At 39.1% G+C, this 15,927-nt stretch overlaps 1 protein-coding gene across 2 annotated transcripts in view; it reads left to right on the top strand.

The window, feature by feature from the left end:
- The first annotated feature begins 5,450 nt into the window (after positions 1–5,450).
- The window catches only part of sh2d3ca (SH2 domain containing 3Ca), a 52,197-nt gene continuing 41,720 nt past the window's right edge, over positions 5,451–15,927 (top strand). For both annotated transcript variants that reach the window (XM_026174134.1, XM_026174133.1), the window contains exons 1-4: positions 5,451–5,484; positions 7,253–7,519; positions 7,636–8,086; positions 10,969–11,008. In XM_026174134.1, coding sequence (XP_026029919.1) covers positions 5,466–5,484; positions 7,253–7,519; positions 7,636–8,086; positions 10,969–11,008 — 777 coding nt within the window. In that variant the 5' untranslated portion in view covers positions 5,451–5,465. The remainder of the gene's footprint in view (positions 5,485–7,252; positions 7,520–7,635; positions 8,087–10,968; positions 11,009–15,927) is intronic.

Here is a 15,927-nt window from a genome sequence, read left to right as displayed (position 1 = left end):
ACACACACACACACACACACACACACACACACACACACACACACACACACACACACACACACACACACACACACAGGCCTCTTGACTTGTCTGCCAAACCACAAAGGGAATGACACAGAAACTGGACCAACACCAGGTGTCGGGTAGGTAAGCATCATCATTACATCTGTCCTATCATGTCTGTTTATTGACTCTTGCCATTTTGCTGATAAGGCCACTAAACAACACTTTTTACATTCCTGTTACATTTAATTTACTTACATTCAAATTAAATTTGCCTCAAATGTATCATTTTTCCCAGCCCTGTATCTGTGGAGTTGGTGCAACAGTAACACAGAGAAATCAATTTAATTTCATTCCGTTTAAATGTCACTGCAACCACTAACACATCTCGTGCGCTCATTAACTTTTTATTCTGGTCTAATAAAAGTGTGCCTCGTTTCATAGTCCTTCAAGACAGCAGATTTAAATTAGGTAAACAAATACAGCTTTAATTTTCGAGAAGTACACAAATATAACCATGACAACAGATATGCATTAAAGTAAATGTTTGGCTGTACGTTTTGCAATAGAGTTGTGGGTCCCTTAGAGGTGGTTTTCTTTTCATGTCAAATTCCAATTCTAATGAAACTGTCTTTGGCGCCCCCTACAGTCTATAACACACAGTGACAGACTTTAGTATTATGTGAATCCACTTTGCCCTGAATCGCACAAGTAATGAAGAAAACAGATGGATGGATGGAAGAATACACAAACTTTCACATGACAGTTTGTCACAGCTGAGACAAAACAAAGACCTGACTATAAGGTCATGGCGTCACGACTCCCAGAGTAGTTGCTTCTAAGGGTTTATTAAGCTCAGAGTCTACTGACTTGAATCATAAATGCTGGTGAACTTATGCTGCAGCGGTCTTCACTGATGATTTAACTGTGACATTTTTATATTGATGTAGCATCTGTCCAAGTCTGTCTTGGCTCTTCAAAGTAAATTGTTTCATATGTACCGACGTAGATCTGAACAGACAGCTTTTGCTGCTTAAAGGTATCCTGGAGCCCAACCATCTCTGAGCACATACTGTGGAAATATAAAAACAGGTCAATACTCTAAAAATAAAGTGGTAAATAAAAGGCGATGAAAGAATAAAAAATTTGTCTGGACACAGGTTATGTTTGCTTAGGTTTGGCGTGAAGCTACTACTTTTATTCATCTTCAAGTGGACATATAGTGACATCATTTTAACAATGACAAAAAAATAATAAAACACATTAGAATTCAAATGTACCGAATTCTTTTTCAATGAATGCCACCTTTTAGGTGGTGCATACTGATTTATTCAAATTCAGGTGTTAAAGTCACTTCACATTTCTATCCATTTATTTCACTCTCCATTCATGAATTCTCAGCTATTGTTTCTTATTCATCCTGTAGAAGGATCATTAATGTAATCAGTGAACAAAAATGGCTTTCATAGAAAATCCCACAACAAATGTTACACAAATTATTCAGATTCTTTACAATTAAAAAAAGGGGTCCTTAAAAAAGTGATCTCTGGTATGGGTCCTCACAAATGCAGCAAAGGATGGATCCATGTGCGGCAGGATGAAGGTGTGCAACTGTGCAGTGTTTGGCTTTAATTTCACCCTGATGACAAACAAGACTTCAATAATTCAGCTCTCGGCCTCCCTTATGTTGTGACAAATAGAGGCCACATCAATACAGCAAAGTGCCAAACCTGATGACAGCCCAATCTAAAACACTGTCGTCTTGACCCTTTTCTTGGCCACCCTCACTTTATTTTATGATTATTGTATTCTGCAGCATTTCTGTTTTTATTAGATAGTATACAGTGATAAGTGACAGGCTGGGTGTTTGACAATGAAAGTGGAGTCCATCACACAAAGGAGGAAGGAAGCACGAGACAAGGTTTCACGCCCACAGAACATAAAGAGAGAGCTTAAATTTAGCATAAGATATACTGCTATTGGTATGCTACATCTTGCCTTTCCAGCCTCTGGAGACAACACAAGGACAACAAATACACGATGTTTGGAAATGTAGAACAAGCATAATGAAAAAAAAAGGGCAACATAACAAGCGGTTGCAGTGCTTTAAAAGTAGAAAATCTATAGCATTTTCATGGTAAGCTATTCCATAATTCGCTTCAATTTACTGACAGAAGAGTTTCTCCAAATGTGATGTGACAATGTGAGACATGACATAGTGCCCTGTGTGGTGCCACAAAGTCAGACTACAGATACATTTTACTGATGCATTTCTACAGATTTATGGACTTCTATTTATAATGACACTGTTGTGAAGCTACCTGTATTCAGTAAAAGCTCTGGACACAGAATACTTAGCAATAAACATCCACACGAAATCGGATAGCAAGATCAACTAGAGTAGGGGTGTCAAACATTGTGCCAGGGGGCAGAATTGGCCCAGCAATGGCTCCAATCCAGCCCACTGGATGGATTTTTAACTATATTTCCCCACATTTTGCACCTACCTTCCCCCATGACCATCCATGCTACACCAAATTAATAAAGCAAATAGAATAAACCTGGTTTTGGTTTTTTTCACTACCTTCTATAGAAGCTAATGTTTTTGACAGTAGGCTCACAGTGGCTCTCTGAATTACCCAAAAACTTTCGGTTTTGACAGAACTTTCTCTGCAGTTTCACAAATTTATTTCTTACAGTTTAAATCCAAAGAGTCATACTGACAGATTTCACTTCTTTTTCTTCTTTTTCTGAAGTTTGAAAACAATCCATAAGAAATTGTGTGTAATATAAAGTTTTTATTGATTGATTGACTGATTGATTGAGTGTGATTTTGACCTAATTTTTACCAAAATGAAATCAGTTTCAGCTGTTATTGGTATCTACAATTCTAAAAATGAGTATTATGTGGTTTAACGTGATCCTAATAAAGGACTGAAAATACAGTACTTATTACACCACATATCTAAATAACATCTAACAAAAATGAAAGGACTTCAGCCTAGATGACTGTTCTTCTATTTTCAGCTGTTCAGACTTTCTGTCTCACTGCAGCCTGTGTGTGTGCGTGTGTGTGTGTGTGTGTGTGTGTGTGTGTGTGTGCGTGCGGCACGTATATGCTTCTGTGTGTGTGACAGTGCGGCCTTGCCTCAAAGTGACTGATATTTGTCACTGTATGAGGAAGCAGAGAGCTGAATTATTGAAGGCTTGTTTTTCATCAAGTTGAAATTAAAGCTACACACGCGGAGGGTTCAACACACACATGCACACAGTCAAACACAACCGCACAGTCAATCACTTCGGCAAATTACTTCTGCTGAAAACCAGCCTAGAACACAAAGTTCAAAATGAAACTCGCGATTACTTCAGGGTGCGCGTGTGCGCGTTTACCGCACTATGTCACATTTCTCACTTTACTTCATCTACCTCCACACTGGGTTGCAGAGCAGTGATCAGCAGTCATTTGCTGCAGTTTGTAGGCTGCTGAAGGAAGCGCTGTACATGCTTGAAACACACGTTTTAAGTTACAAGAAGGATTATATGAGATATGAAGTGTACGTCTGATGGGATGCAACAAACCATTAAGCTGGTAATTGCACAACAATCCCGTGTTTTTTATGAGCCACTCTGAGTCATCAGTTGTCTTAATGACTCCTAGGAATTTGTGATGAGGAATTTATAAGATACAAGCAAAGTGCGTTTTACAGTTGGCTTGTGTTGCCATTCGGGTGACAATTAAGGATAGGGGAGGAGCTCTGTCTAAGTACTTCTGTATAATTTAGCATCAGAATTTCCTTTGCTGATGAGTTCAAAATTGCTCCAGGGGTCGACTTCTTTGACAAAATATTTTGTCTGAGACAGACTCCCCTATCACAACCCTGAACAGTTAAAACATCCATTTATTTTCTTAAGTGTGAAATATCTTCAGTGGAACTTTGGGTGAAAAACAGAAGAAAAAAATAGACCACAAACCTTTGCTTCTCCTTTATCTCAGAATGATAAACACATTAAAAAGGTGTTAGCATTATATCTGGTTCAGGCCACTAATGTTATCTTTAATAAAAGGACTGTTTGGGTGTTTCGCATGCAGTGCAGTTTCATTCTGCTATGTGTCTTCACTGTTCACTGTTTCTAATACTGGTGTGGTTTAATGCTGACAGGAAGATGAAACGCATCTTTTTTAGAAGCTGCACACAACGACTCAACAGGAACTGAAAGAGCACAAAAGCTTGTCTCTCATTCTAAATTCCATTTAGAGTAGCACACTTCACACTATAGTCTCCATGATTCATTTATGTTAATAAAGAAGCATCTTTATTGAAATTTGACACAATAAATCACATTACTAATAAAGATGTTATCTTATTTTTTATAAGTTCGTACACATAAAGAAATATAAATAATACGTGAAATCAAATTGTAAATTTCACATTTTAGGGATTTGTTTTCTTTATTATTTGATTAAATAATAATAATAAAACATATAAACTACTATATAGAAAAACAGAAAAAAATTAGCTTTAAAAAAAAATAAAGGGACTGTATTTATTTTTTTGAACATTTATCACTTCCAGTAAAAGCACGTCCGTGTTAGGTAATTAAAACAAGGCCTGGTCGTGGTTAAGTAAAACCAACATCTATTCCTAGCATGAGACAGATATGGTACAAACCATACAACCATACACCTGCGCTGACCCTGCCCTACTTTTTGAGTCGACTTTGTGGCTCCAGCAATGCCACCTGACTTCCAACTCTGCTCTTGTCATAACTGCTAGGGCTCACACGACGACACGAGACAAAGCGTTTAATACAAATCTTAATTTTATTCTTTCCTTAAAAGTCAAACCTTTAAAAGATCTTCCTCATGCAGAAGTGTCACCATAAGAGATTTGAAATGACTCATCAAACATTTACAGCTGCAGCAGGAAGATCAAAGGACTCTTATTCTGATAATCAGAGATATTGAAAAGTGATAGCGATTATTACCTCTGAATGAGTTTACAACCAGCTTTTTATTTGAATGAGGCAAAATGCCACCAATCAGCACATCTGCGTTGAACACTTTGCACCCCTCCTAGTTTCCACTGGCACGCTTTCTAATCTGTCAACACCTTTTCATTCCGGCCAAAAGCCACCCTCGCACGTTTCGCATATTCATCTCTTTATCTTACCCCGTTAAGGCTTGCCATCTCATCTTGGCCTTTCATTTCCTTTAACCACCGGTGCTCTCAGCCTTACACAGGAAGTGTCAGGTCTGCCCTGCCCTGTCACTCTTCTCAGTCTCTGGCTGCTTGTCACATAAACAAAGTGTTTGCAGTATCACCCGCAGAGAGGAACTGCGGTTCATATCGAGGTTCTTCTCTTCGACAAGAAGTTATCCTCCCTGCCTGGTTCTCCTCAGCTTTTTACAGAAACCTTTCTCAGATGATCCATTTGTGAGCAGATTGAAACTGAGCTACAACATGAGCCTACGGAAACTAAGTGAGTAGCATGTGTGTTTGTTTGAATCTATTTGGAGGGCGGTTAAACTGTATAGTAAGCAGTTCAGTTCAGATCTGAAGATCAAACATTGTTCTGGTGATAATGTGACAATAGTGACATGTAAAAAAAATCAGCACCACAACAAATAAAGTCTACTTCAAATATTTTTTGTCTGCTTTTGTTAAAGCAGTCAGGTAAGATAAATACCTTATTTACTTTATTTTAATACTGTATGCATACATGTTCTTATATTAAAATGTCATTTTAAACGCAGTCCTTTTATATCTCTGCTTCTCGGAAAGATTAAAAAAAAAAAGCGTGTGGACATTTCTGCACAAAGGCAAATTTGTGGCAGCAAAATGCAAAGAAGAGGGTAAAAGTCCCCTCAGTGCCTCTTGAAATTGGCACATATTCAGCCAAGCAGAAACAAAAGCACAGCTATATAAATAGCATTCAGTTCAAAGCTGCAGATAAATGCAAAGAAAGCAGAACAAGCGGGAAAAGAATACAATATATTTTTATCAACTTACAATATTGCTGTGACTAGATATGTCACTAGAATTGTACCTTTAGGTAGTAATTTGTATGTTTTGACAAGATTTACAAAGGCTACTCTTCTTTTCTTCTTTTCCATTTTAAGAAGCTTCAGCAATTTGAGGGTCAGATTTTTTATAGCGGTGTTGTCTAATTAAACTACTTAACACTACAAAAACAACTTACTTAAATGAGCGAAAAGAATAAATATGAATCAAAGGTTTTAGATGTACTGCAATCTAAATCTGCTTACTGTCTTTCTTCCTATTCTTGTGGGTGCTACTGTGAAAGGTCACCCCAGCATACTTGTTTCACTCTGTCCCTAGCATCTTCTTCTGTCACACCAACCCTCTGCACGTCCTCCTTCACTACATCCATAAACCTGCTCAGTGGTCTTCCTCTTTTCGTCCTACCTGGCAACTCCATATCCCACATCCTTTGTCCAATACATTCGCAATCCCTCCTCAGCACATGTCCAACCTCGCTTCTCTAACTTTATCTCCAAACTGCCCAACCTGAGCTGTCCCTCTGATTTTACTCTTTTATAATCCTGTCCCACCTGGCCACTCCAAGTATCCACTTCCAGCTGCGCCTGTATTTGTTTGATTAGTACCGTCGTCTCCAAACAATACATGATAGCAGATCTCACTACCATCTTGTAAACCTTTCTTTTCCCTCTTGATGTCACTCTTCTCTCACAAATCTCCTCTGAGACTTGTTTCCACCCACTCCACCCAGCCTGCGCTCTCTTCTTTTGACCTCTCTTGTGCACTGTCATTTGCTTTGGATGGTTGCCACCTCCTTGCAGCTTCACTTTTCCACCTGCCTGACTTTCATTTCTCTTCTCTTCAGCGCATACCTCCACCTGTCCAGGGTCTCTTCCACCTCCTCCCAACTGTCACCACAGATCACAGTACCACAAACATCGTAGTCCACGGAGATTCCTGCTTGACATCACCACTGCCAGTCTCATTACTGTCCTATAATTCTGAAATTCTCACACCCGCCTTGTCCTCAGTAATGATCTTTATATCTCTTTTGCAACTATAAAGAGCTTTCATTGTTTTAAACAGTTGCATCTCACCATAAATGCTTGTTAACATAGACTGAGGTACAAGCATTTTTCCACGGTGTATTTAAAGTAAGAGCAGAAAAAAAGGAGACTAGATGAAAAAAGAAGCGACCAAGATCACAACCTGAACACTCGCTCTTCTTTAATTGTCTTTCTCTCAAGGTTTCAAATGGTTTGGCAGCCTAACCAACCTCAGTTTTCGCCGCTCCACTGAGAAATCACCTTCCAAGTCCTCTAAATCAAAGTCTGGAGCAGGAGCAGATGACACTGATGGTTGCACAGTCCTAACTCCGGTTGCTGAGGCGACTGTGGATGACCTGGGGGCCATGCGTCCCCGCACTGCCAGCTATGTCCGCTCCAGTGAGAGCTATACACACGTGGGCACGCTACCACGTCTTCTGACGAGGAAGAAGGACAAGAGCGCCAAAGGTAAATGCAGCAGAAGTTACCATCATCTCTCCAGGCTGGCTGAACTTTTGGGCTTATATGGGGAAATATTTAACATGCTAAATAACATGCTTTCTCTCTCACACTCATGTACCCAGGATGCCCGAGCAGCAGTAAGAAGGCTAAAGACAAGATCAACAGAAGTCAAAGCCAGCGTCCTGCAGGGGACCAGAGCTCACTGAGACTCAAAGATGCCAAAGAGGCTGAGGATGTAATTAACACTGATACTCGGCCCCATGCACTGCTTGAACCTGATAGTGAAAGTAAAAAACCCGAAACCTCAAACGTCGCCTCTGGGCCTACATCTTCAAGTGTAGATCTGCCGCCATCTGATGGCTGCGGCGCAGAACTTCAGCCAAAGATTTGCGACAAGCAAGGCGTCACCGAGGCAGGTGCAGACTCGAACCCCGAGAAAGAGAACTCGTCACCTCCCCTTAGCAAAGAGAATGATGAGGCGCATGCAGGTCATGGTTTAGAGCCAAAAGAGGAGTCCAGAGAGGCGACAGACGTTGCAGAAACAAAAAACCAGGAGTCTGACAGCATCTACAGGTGATCTTTTTTTTATATCTTTCATTTTTAAAACCACAGTGTTTGTAGCTATTTGTTCACCTGCTACATGTACTAGGTCTACCCAATTTATTCTGTGTTTTATAAACTAATCATACCACAGCCTTGCGTATGGTCATGTTCCAGCACAGAAAAACTGAACAAATGATGGAGGAAGGGAGCCTTAATTAAGGCCGAGCACCTCTAGTCTGGTTGTGTTCTTTGAGTAAGCCAGAGGGCGCAGATCTGCGGGTTAAACTGCAAATTCGCTTTGTGCAGACTTTGCTGTAGACAGGACTTATCCGAAGCGATGCACGTGAAGTGGGAATATAACAGGATTCATTAAATTCTTTTGTGGGTAACATCGATTCTTTTTTTATCGATTGAATTCTGCTGGGAAACTCCTAGTTTTATGATTTTTTTTCTCGCATTGATTTGTTCTTACGCACAAGAACCCAAGTGAAATAAGATTTTTGTGGGCTTATTGCATGCGTTTCATAATTTATCAACAAAGCCAAAAGTTGAAGAAGAGTTTGGGGAAATGTACTAAGACTTCAACCGATCTCATGTTCTCGTAACTTTCCCATGGCATGTCAGTGCGTGTCTCGTGTTAGAGTGGGATTTGCACTGCGTGTGTATGTGAGCGCGTGCTTGTTGGCTGTGGTTATGCTGGCACGCGGGGGCTCGTGTGTGTGTGTGAGCGTGCACTATCAACCCATTAGTTCTAGCCGAGGGACCGTGGGAAATGCAGCTCTATATAGTGTACTCCAACTTCAGTATAGGCACATCAAAGAGTTCTCCCTCCTGTGTCAGTTCAACCCTAAATCACAGGTCTTTCCATCGCTCAGCCTGACCGTCCATTTCCCTTCCACGGCCTGTCCACAGTGCAGCTCTTTACTCGTATTTCCCAGCTTTACTGGAAAACCTTTTTCAGTTGATTCTCAGTGTTGGTAGTGTGTGGTACTTTGGGATTCTGCTAAGAATGAAATGTTGTCATCTTGTTTCTGGGCAGCTGGCAGATACAGGTCCTCTGTGTCATTGTCTCTCAAGCAACAAAACATGGACATTCAGCATCTACTCATGTTGTCACTCATGCTGTTATGGCTGCATCTAAAACAAGTACAGGATAACCTCATTTCCAAATAAGTCGAGACTGTTTAAATTGCAAATGAAATGATAATGCAGTGCCTTAAAATCGGATCATGTTTAGCATGTTTCAGAACTGACGAGACAAATTTCTGCAGCTTTAAAAAGAGAACTGTTTCCTATTCTCACTTGATAAAAGGTTTCAGCTGCTCAGCAGTTTGGGGCCACATTTGCTGCACTTTGTTTGGTATACATGCCAAACATCTTCACTGGGTGATGGGTGACTTTAGCACATGGATTACTTTATTGCTTAGTCATGCTGTTTGAATAGATGCGGAATATGCCTTGACACTGTGTAGCTGAAATAAGCAAGACAGTCTCTGAAAAGATGACAGCATGTGTTATATCATCAACAGTGCAATTCATCAAATCACAGCTGTGCAAGTTAGCCATGTCAAGTATGCTAATACATCCCCGTAACAGCACAGATGCTGGCTTTCCAATGTCATTTTCTTTAGTTGTGGACTGTTGGTCAGACAGTTGGATTGTGTTGCATGACAGCAGATGTTTTTCCTTAACTTTCTGAGATTTTATGAACTACGCAATGAAATCATCAGCAAGACATTTTTTTCAGCGTGTCTAGTGTTTATCAAGTGAGAAGTCAGTTTAATAGAGTACATAACCCACTGTCCTCATCCTTGAGTAAGTTGAGGGCAACTTGAGGTAGCAGCAGGAGAACTGTGAAACTGAGTTTTAATGAAGTATATTATCCAGTAGATGAGGTACAATGTTGCAGGCAGATTATCTCTAATGAATTCAAAAATTCCAGGAAAGCTTTCTTTTTAGTCTTCTATGCACTTTATTATCAGTTTCAGGGCACTGAGTGGGACCTTAAGTTGCATCCTCCTTTATAAACTTTTCAGGCTTTTCCACTAGACGTGACATGAAAAACATGCACATACACAGCTGTGAGATTTTTTTGAAAGTGTTGGAAAAGAGCATATACATATTTAAAACAGACTACTGCTTCTGAATTTTATGTAAATCCGGGGTAATATTTGTTCTCGCTAGTGTTATCAGATGCATAGTTATGCATTAAAATATTCTATACTTATACAATATTAAAAAAGAAAATCAGGGTTAAAAGCATAGAAGCAACTGTGGCTGTGGCACTGTGGCGCTCCTCTACTGTGGGACCTATTAACATTCCCAAGCCTACTACCATGATAGGGGCCTTTGATCTGACCTCTCTGTAGTCATGTATAACACAGCTTTGCTCTGGGCCCTGTGAGACCCTTCATGCAAGTGGGAGCTGTGCTGAGTGATCTTAAAACTTGTCTGGGAGTGTAATTGCCCCTTTTGCTTGCCACTGCACCGTATCTGCACACTAGTGCCCACACTGAGGCTCCCAGGACTGCAGCACAGTGAGTTTTGACACATGATAGGGATCCATCATGAGTGTTAAAGCGTGAGTTATGGTGCCTCTGAGATTTAAGAGGCCAGCTCCATATTTAGCAACCTTAGATGCTCAGTGGGATTTGTTATCTCTCTATTTTCCTTGAAGCTGCGCTGCAATAGTGTTTTACTCACTGGAGAGCGTGCTGCTGTTGTGGGAATACAGGCAGACCTTTTGTGTGTTAACATGTGCTGCACCTGTTAGAAGAGCAGATCAAACACAAAGCCACGATTGTGTGTATCAAAGGTTTATAGGCTTCCCCCCCTGTTATTACAATCCTGAGCATTTTATGTCTTTAATCTTTCTTTTCTCCTCTTGTCCTTCTTCATTATTCTCTTTTCAGCCACATGAAGCCAGCAGAGGACCGATCAGAATATGTTCAGGTGGGTCTGCATCTGTTTTTTTAATCTTCTTTTATGATTATGCCGTTTATTCTTCTGCTCTGTGTCTGGGCGTATTTTAAAATTGCCCTAAGGAAGCATTTCAAAAATCTCTACCTTTGACACACGGACAAAAAGCCCCAATAATTTTTCACTCTTTACCTTTCCATTATCATTATATATTTTTTTAATATACTCTTCTGTCACAAACACACATTTAAAACCTTACACTTGAGCAGATATTAGTTGCAGTTTTCACCATGAATGTGCAGTTGAATTTCCTCCTGAACTGCATGATTATTAAGATGATTAAATTTGATATTTTTTTCATGTGAGTGCTCAGATGTAATTGTGGCAGATTATTAGCCCCTCAGTTTTCAACAGCTATGCTCATTTGAGCAGGCTTACTCTGCATTTAGCCTAATTCAGCCTGCCATTTAGCTAATTGAATTTGGAGTGAGGAAGTCTGCGCCTTAGAGCCGGCACTGTGTGCTGCAGCCAGTAGGTGGGGCCATCCACTTTGGGTGTGAGCTCCTCAAAGAGCAGAGATCGTGAGAAGCTTTTTCCACGACCTTGGAGAACATGGTACAGATTCATGCATTTTCTTTTTAAAACATAGCATGAGATCAGCTGAGATCAAAGTGGAAGTGAGAATAAGAAGGTAGGGTTGAAAAGGGAGGTAGAAGGAAGAAAAATAGAAAGAGAGAGTAAAATAAGCTGCTGGGCTCTTGGGATCTGTTTTTTTATTGATTGTACATCAGAGCCAGGCAGTAAAAGTATTCTCCTATGACCTTGACCCGTGTTCCTTCTGTAAAACAAATATGTTCAGATTTCACAGGCCTGACAAATTACCTACAGTTAGAAATGACCTTTTTTTGTAAAATGTTGAAAACCAAACATTTGTGTGTGTGTGTGTGTGTGTGTATATGTGTATGTATATATATATATATATATATATATATATATATATATATGTGTGTGTGTGTGTGTGTGTAAATTATGTGCATATGTCAGTATCTTAAACTTAACTAAAACAAACTTAGATCATTAAAAAAAACATTAAGCTTAGCAGTACAACTATTGTAAAAATGTGATCACTTCATTTGTAATTCAGTTTAAATTGTATTTATAGAATTCCAAATCACAACAAAAGTCACCTCAAGGCACCTTACATTTTAAGGTAGATCCTACAATAATACATTCAGAGAAAAACCCAACAATCAGAATCAGAAAGACTTCATTTATCCCCAAGGGGCAACTAACATACAACAGAAGAGCATAGCGTTGAAGATAAGAACAATAAGAACAGGATCGTATGACCCACTATTAGAAATCACTTTTGTGACATTGGGAAGGAAAAACTCCCTTTTAACGGGAAGCAGGCTCAAAACCCAAACAAAGCATTGTTCTATTTATGGCTACTGGCCTGTCTTTTAGTTGTTGTGACAAAACTATTTTAGTTACTGAGTTTTTCAACTCACAAAACATTTCTTCAACCTTATACTTTGTTATACTTTTAATTCTGCATTCTTTCATTGTGATTCTTCATGTTATTGTCCAGTACCGTGCCGAAAAATGACCATGAATGTTATGTATTGATGGTGACAGACACTTTAAACAAGTATCCACTGACAGCTTTAACAGACCCACAATGGTCTGCTAAAAGCAAAATCCAAACTACATCCAATCAACTCAAAATTGAAAAGAAAATATTTTCACAGGCGGGCACAAATATAATTTCATGGTCACTGGCTTTCTGAAATAGAGCCTCCATTCTTTTTCTAGAAGGTTAGATTAGATGAAGCCCTCACATTTTTATAAATTATATGTTAGAGCTCCAGTTTAATTTCAGGCCACATGTCCTGCATCCACTATGAAACACTGTGCATTACAGCTAGAGAAGTGTGCCTTGAAATAAGCCATGGCTTCACTGCATAAACTCTACAATTACCGCCTAGAAAATGTTGCTGTTTATGATGTGGTCATATAAAACACAGGGTGCCTCATGAGTGTGTTATTCACACCAAGTTTGTAAAAAGTCTGATATATGATCAACTCGTGCCAGTTTTCCCAATTTAAAACCCTTGCAATGCTTTATAACCCAAGTTTGTTTCTTTCTCCCCACCACCATCACCCACTGTCCCACCCAGTCCTTGAAAGCTGCCAGCAATCCCTCCATCTCCTTCCATTTCTCTGAAACATTTATGACAGCTGATGTTTAAATCAGGAGTTGGCCTCACTGTTCCGTGTTATAATGTGAGAGACGGAGCCAATGACTATCTCTGAGGGGGGTGTGGGAGGTGTTTTCACATGTGCCCGCTCACACACGTTTACATTCATTTGCACACAGACACATGCAAACACAGGATCGCACATAAAGTGAAAATGAGACAAATTGTAGCAGAGAAAGGCATACAAACCAATCTGATGTGAGAAAGAAAATAAGCAATCGGTGAGAAAACCCCAAAAGCATTCAAGACAAGCACTTCATCTTTTCAGTTTTATCATAAAATATCCATAATACCCAATATCATCTATTTTTCATGGCGACACATGGTTGGTCAAGCAGTACATAGACTGATTTTGGTTTTGGACTTTTAATGAGAGATGTAATAAGTGTCTTCAAATGGTTTATAGTTGGTCAGTAAATAGACCAGACAACACTGTTTTATTAAGAAAAAATCAAAAACGTTTAGCTTCAGTGTGAGTTTGTTTTTGTGCCCATTAAGTGAACGTGTGGTTACTGTCTTTATGATTGTGTGTTTATTTTTGCCTGTGACCCAGCCTGTGCTTTGGCTCCTCTCCTGTTTTGTGGTTTGGTTGTACTTTGACAAAAGAGGCGGAGGTGAGCTGGTTCATATGAGATTTATTAACATATGTTTGCAACAGGACTCTTAAAATGAATCTGTGTGTGCACGTGCGAAGGGGCTCAGCTGTGTGTATGCGCCTTACTACATGTTTGATTATGCGAATGGTTTAAATTTCTAAAGTCTGTGTGAGTCTTTGTGCTGTCTGATTAAATTAAGGCAGTGCCCTGTGGGGGCATGGACGAGTGTGCCCGTGTGTGTGTATGTGTGACTATTACAGTAGATTGAATTAATGTGGCGCCTCTGCAAATGGGAGTGGGTGAAAACCATCAGGGCTGGTAACACACCCCTGAAAAGTGTTCGTTTACTATCCCTTTTTTTATAACAGACAGAATACACTCGTGCAGAAAGCTTCACTTTCTGTAATGAAAAAGCAACTCTGAGTCTTTTGTGATTGCAAGAGTTCAGATATGCATTATGTAAGCCAGCCTGTTTAAAGTGGAACTATTGTGCTTTTCAATATTTGTCATGTATATACACGGTTACAATGGTAAAGGCTGACCTAAAAATTTTTTTGCTATTTATATTATTTCAAGAATACAAAACATGAGCTGTGAAGGAGCATAATAGACTCATTTTAAGAGTCCTCCAATGCTAAATTCTTATTATTTTTTTTTATCAAAACTGGAAAACCATTATCTAATCCACTGATTTAGCCTCTCAATCAACGGCCATTTTTTAAAAATTTCTTATGAGGTCAAAGAAGCTTTTTATGGCTGCTCTCTTGCCATAGCCAGTGGTTTCAAGATTGCATTTCAGGACATGGATTGTTTAATTACACATAACCCAAACCTGCAAAAGATTGTAGTCCAAGTTCTATGACCAAGCAGACTACAAATTGAAATCTCAAAGCTTCTACCACCATTGTCCCTTTCCAGCAGATTTTGGATTTTCATATCTGTATAGAAATAAATGCATTAGAAACTAAAATAGAATTTAGTATATTCTTGTAAATGTCCTTACAGTTACAAACAGAAGCAAGATTGATATATGGGTAGGCATATATTATAACCCAAGATTGGTCTATCATATTGCTATCAGAGTATAGTTGTATATTTCAGTATGTTGTGATATGAACAGTTATTATGGCTTCTAGAAAGGCAATGTAGAGGTAGTCATGATATAATTTGGGAAATACATTTCATTAAAGTAAATAAACAATTCAATATTTAATTTTTATTTTTAATAAAACTGTAACATTTCTGAATATTAAATGCTACGCTAACATCCTCACATCGATGATGTTGATAGATAATATACATATAGTGTCTTTGTTTAGCATGCTAACATTTGCTAATTAGCACTAAACAGTGCACAGGGGACATTTATGGAAAGTGTTTTTGCTGCCATTTGGATATAAACCAAAGTAGTGAAGTAGTACAGTTATGAACAAAAGCTTTTAGGCAATCCTCTTTTTTTTTAATGTTTTGGAGGGAAAATTTGCACATGCAGCAATTTATTGAGACACATGCAAACATGCATGGAAATACAGCAGATAAAGTGAAAAACAGAGTTTGTACAATTCTAACAAGCTTGAAAGTCAGTATTTGGTATGACCACCTTTATTCTTCAACAGCACCTGAACTTTCTTAGTCAAGCGTTGTTATAATTTCTTTAAGTAGTCGTCAGGAATAGTTATCCAGTCTCCTTTAAGGACATTCAGTTTGCTTCTTTGGATTTTTGCTGCCTCTGTTGTCTGTGAAGATGATCCCTCACTGCTTCAAAAATTGTTGAAGTCTAGAGTCTGGGGAGGCCAGACCACGACAGTAATTATATTTCCATCTGGTTATACTTTTACTACACTGGTGTAAACAACTTCATTTTTTACTACCTCAGAAACTGCAGCCTCTGAGAGAAAAAAAATTACTACATGACCAGTGCATTCTCAAGTATTCCCACAACTTTATCCACTCTTTTTTTAAGGTCACCATGAAGCAGAGATACTTGTCTTGATGGTATTACACAGTGTTTAATTTTTGACTAAGATGTGTCTAGTTGCTACAGCAACCAATTTGTGTAAAGTGTAGTCATTTTAATGTGATTAAAGCGAGTGGA

This window comes from Astatotilapia calliptera, chromosome 7 (assembly GCF_900246225.1).
Source record: "Astatotilapia calliptera chromosome 7, fAstCal1.2, whole genome shotgun sequence".
NCBI lineage: Eukaryota > Metazoa > Chordata > Actinopteri > Cichliformes > Cichlidae > Astatotilapia > Astatotilapia calliptera.
This window is presented reverse-complemented; position numbering and strand designations above follow the sequence as displayed.